Source organism: Austrofundulus limnaeus, unplaced genomic scaffold (assembly GCF_001266775.1).
Source record: "Austrofundulus limnaeus strain Quisiro unplaced genomic scaffold, Austrofundulus_limnaeus-1.0 Scaffold172, whole genome shotgun sequence".
NCBI classification, from domain to species: domain Eukaryota; kingdom Metazoa; phylum Chordata; class Actinopteri; order Cyprinodontiformes; family Rivulidae; genus Austrofundulus; species Austrofundulus limnaeus.
The window spans coordinates 354,345-356,404 of record NW_013952574.1 but is presented as its reverse complement, the minus strand read 5'-3'; the positions used below and the strand labels follow the sequence as shown (position 1 = coordinate 356,404).

Here is a 2,060-nt window from a genome sequence, read left to right as displayed (position 1 = left end):
TCTTAAATTTAACTTACCTTAAACTGTAGGAACCCTGAATACAGCTGGACTAAAAAGCAATAAGTATTACATAAAACAAAGTAAAAAAACAAACAAAAAATTGTCATGTTCTGCTCAGATTAAACTAAAAGCCAGCTTTAAAATGATCAAATGGTGTGATCAGCTGTAATGTTTAAAGGTAGACTTCCACAGAGCAGGGGACACCTGGAACAAACTTCATCACCTCTGGTTTCTGTGGTTGGATCTGGAAATCTCTAGGAGCTGGTTGACTAGAGTTAAGACGCTCCCTTATTTAAAAATGAGCAATAAATAATTTGACGTCAGGAATATCGTCTATCAAAACCAAATGAAAATGTATTTGTGTTTTGATTAATCATCTCTTTCTGTTTGTGTTTTGTGTGACTCCTGGATATGACTCCACGCAGAGTTACCAGCAGAGGAAGGTAATGGTCTTTCCTGACATCACTGTCMCTGATGGCTTTCTGTGATGGATCACTTTAAACATGTGCTCTGTCTCCAGGGAAATCATTATGGGAGCTCGTCCTCGAACAGTTTGAAGATTTACTTGTTCGAATTCTTCTCCTGGCTGCGTGCATATCTTTCGTAAGTCTTTAGTTACGTTTTGAAGTTTGTTTTTTTATCAAAATGTTGATGCGCAGGCTGTAAGAAGTCGAAGAAGCTCACTTCCACCACTGTCCACATTTTTACATAAAGTCCCAACTGCGGATGAAATTAGAAAGAAGTCTGGCGTGACTAATGGCAGACTTGGTGCAGCTCATGTTGTAATGCTGAAGTGTGAACGGCTTCAGTTTGTTGAGATTACACTCACTTAGAAGGGAGCTGAACAGCTGAGGAGGCTGTCGGCTCATCTGAGGAATGGTGACAACAGCAGAGTCGCTATCACCCGGTGCCATGTGCACCGAGCCTGACTGCTGTGCAGTGACTGAACCTGGCCTTTCCTGGGCCACCGACAGATTAGAGATAGTGAGTGTTCTTGTGTAAGGACATCTTCATATTAGAGACCTTTCACACCAGAGCAGGGCTATTCAACTAAATAGCTCAGGGGGGCACAGTTATGTAGGGGTCACCTCAAGTGAAGAAACAGGATTTACTGCCTCGAAGCAGGCCTCGGACAGGCCTGACGAGAGGACAGGAACTCTGTTACAAACTGARCTCTATTTAGGCCATGACAGGTCATTCTAACCGTGGAAGAGAACCCCTCAGTTCTCTTMRTCAGRTAATGGACAGAACAATCTCTTCTGTTCGTGATTGATTTGTTGTTTAACTAAGAATGTTTATGCATTTGTTTGAAGCAGCTTTGTTTAGCGTACGGTGTCCAGGACAAATTTCCCTTTGGGGACAATAAAGTATAAATCTCTAACAAATATTAACACTTGGAGTTTGTGTTGGGCTGATTCACAGCTACAACCATACCAAATTAAAAACTCTCTTTTGACAACAAGCAACAACCAAATACTGATTACAAAAACATTTTAAGGTAAAATGGCTTCAAAGATCTGCTGTGCACAGACTCCAATATGGTGACACTTATACTCTGGAAGTTACAGCAGTCACTTCCTCCAACTTTATTTATGTTGATGCACAAAAATCTGTGTTTGAAATGACTCCCAGCTACTACAATATTATCTGAGTTGATGCAATGTTTGTCTTTGCCAAGGTTAATTCAAACGTTCTAACTCCATCTTTAATGTGATAGTGTCCAAAAGTTAATCAGATGTAAAAATCCCTCCTGTGAACACTCCTGGGAGTTTCAATCAAAATCTGTCTAGTGGGGTGGGAAATTTTGCTAACAGACAAGTTAACACACATTATTGTAAACATTTCAGGGCAGCATGATGGCATCTGTAGGACTGGAATTAAYGTTTGCTGCTGTGCAATTTGTTCCTGCAAAGTTACCTTTTTTATATTCTTAAAACAGCTCAAATCCAGATTAACAGATGGCTGAGGAACTTTTTGATAACTGAGACTCCCTCTGTGTGTGTGTGTGTGTGTGTGTGTGTGTGTGTGTGTGTGTGTGTGTGTGTGTGTGTGTGTGTGTG

General features: G+C 40.7%; 1 protein-coding gene across 1 annotated transcript in view; it reads left to right on the top strand.

The window, feature by feature from the left end:
- LOC106523969 (sarcoplasmic/endoplasmic reticulum calcium ATPase 2) overlaps window positions 1–2,060 on the top strand; it is a 20,374-nt gene that overhangs the window by 1,711 nt on the left and 16,603 nt on the right. Inside the window, exons 2-3 of the mRNA XM_014017560.1 lie at window positions 426–443; window positions 521–603. Coding sequence (XP_013873014.1) covers window positions 426–443; window positions 521–603 — 101 coding nt within the window. The remainder of the gene's footprint in view (window positions 1–425; window positions 444–520; window positions 604–2,060) is intronic.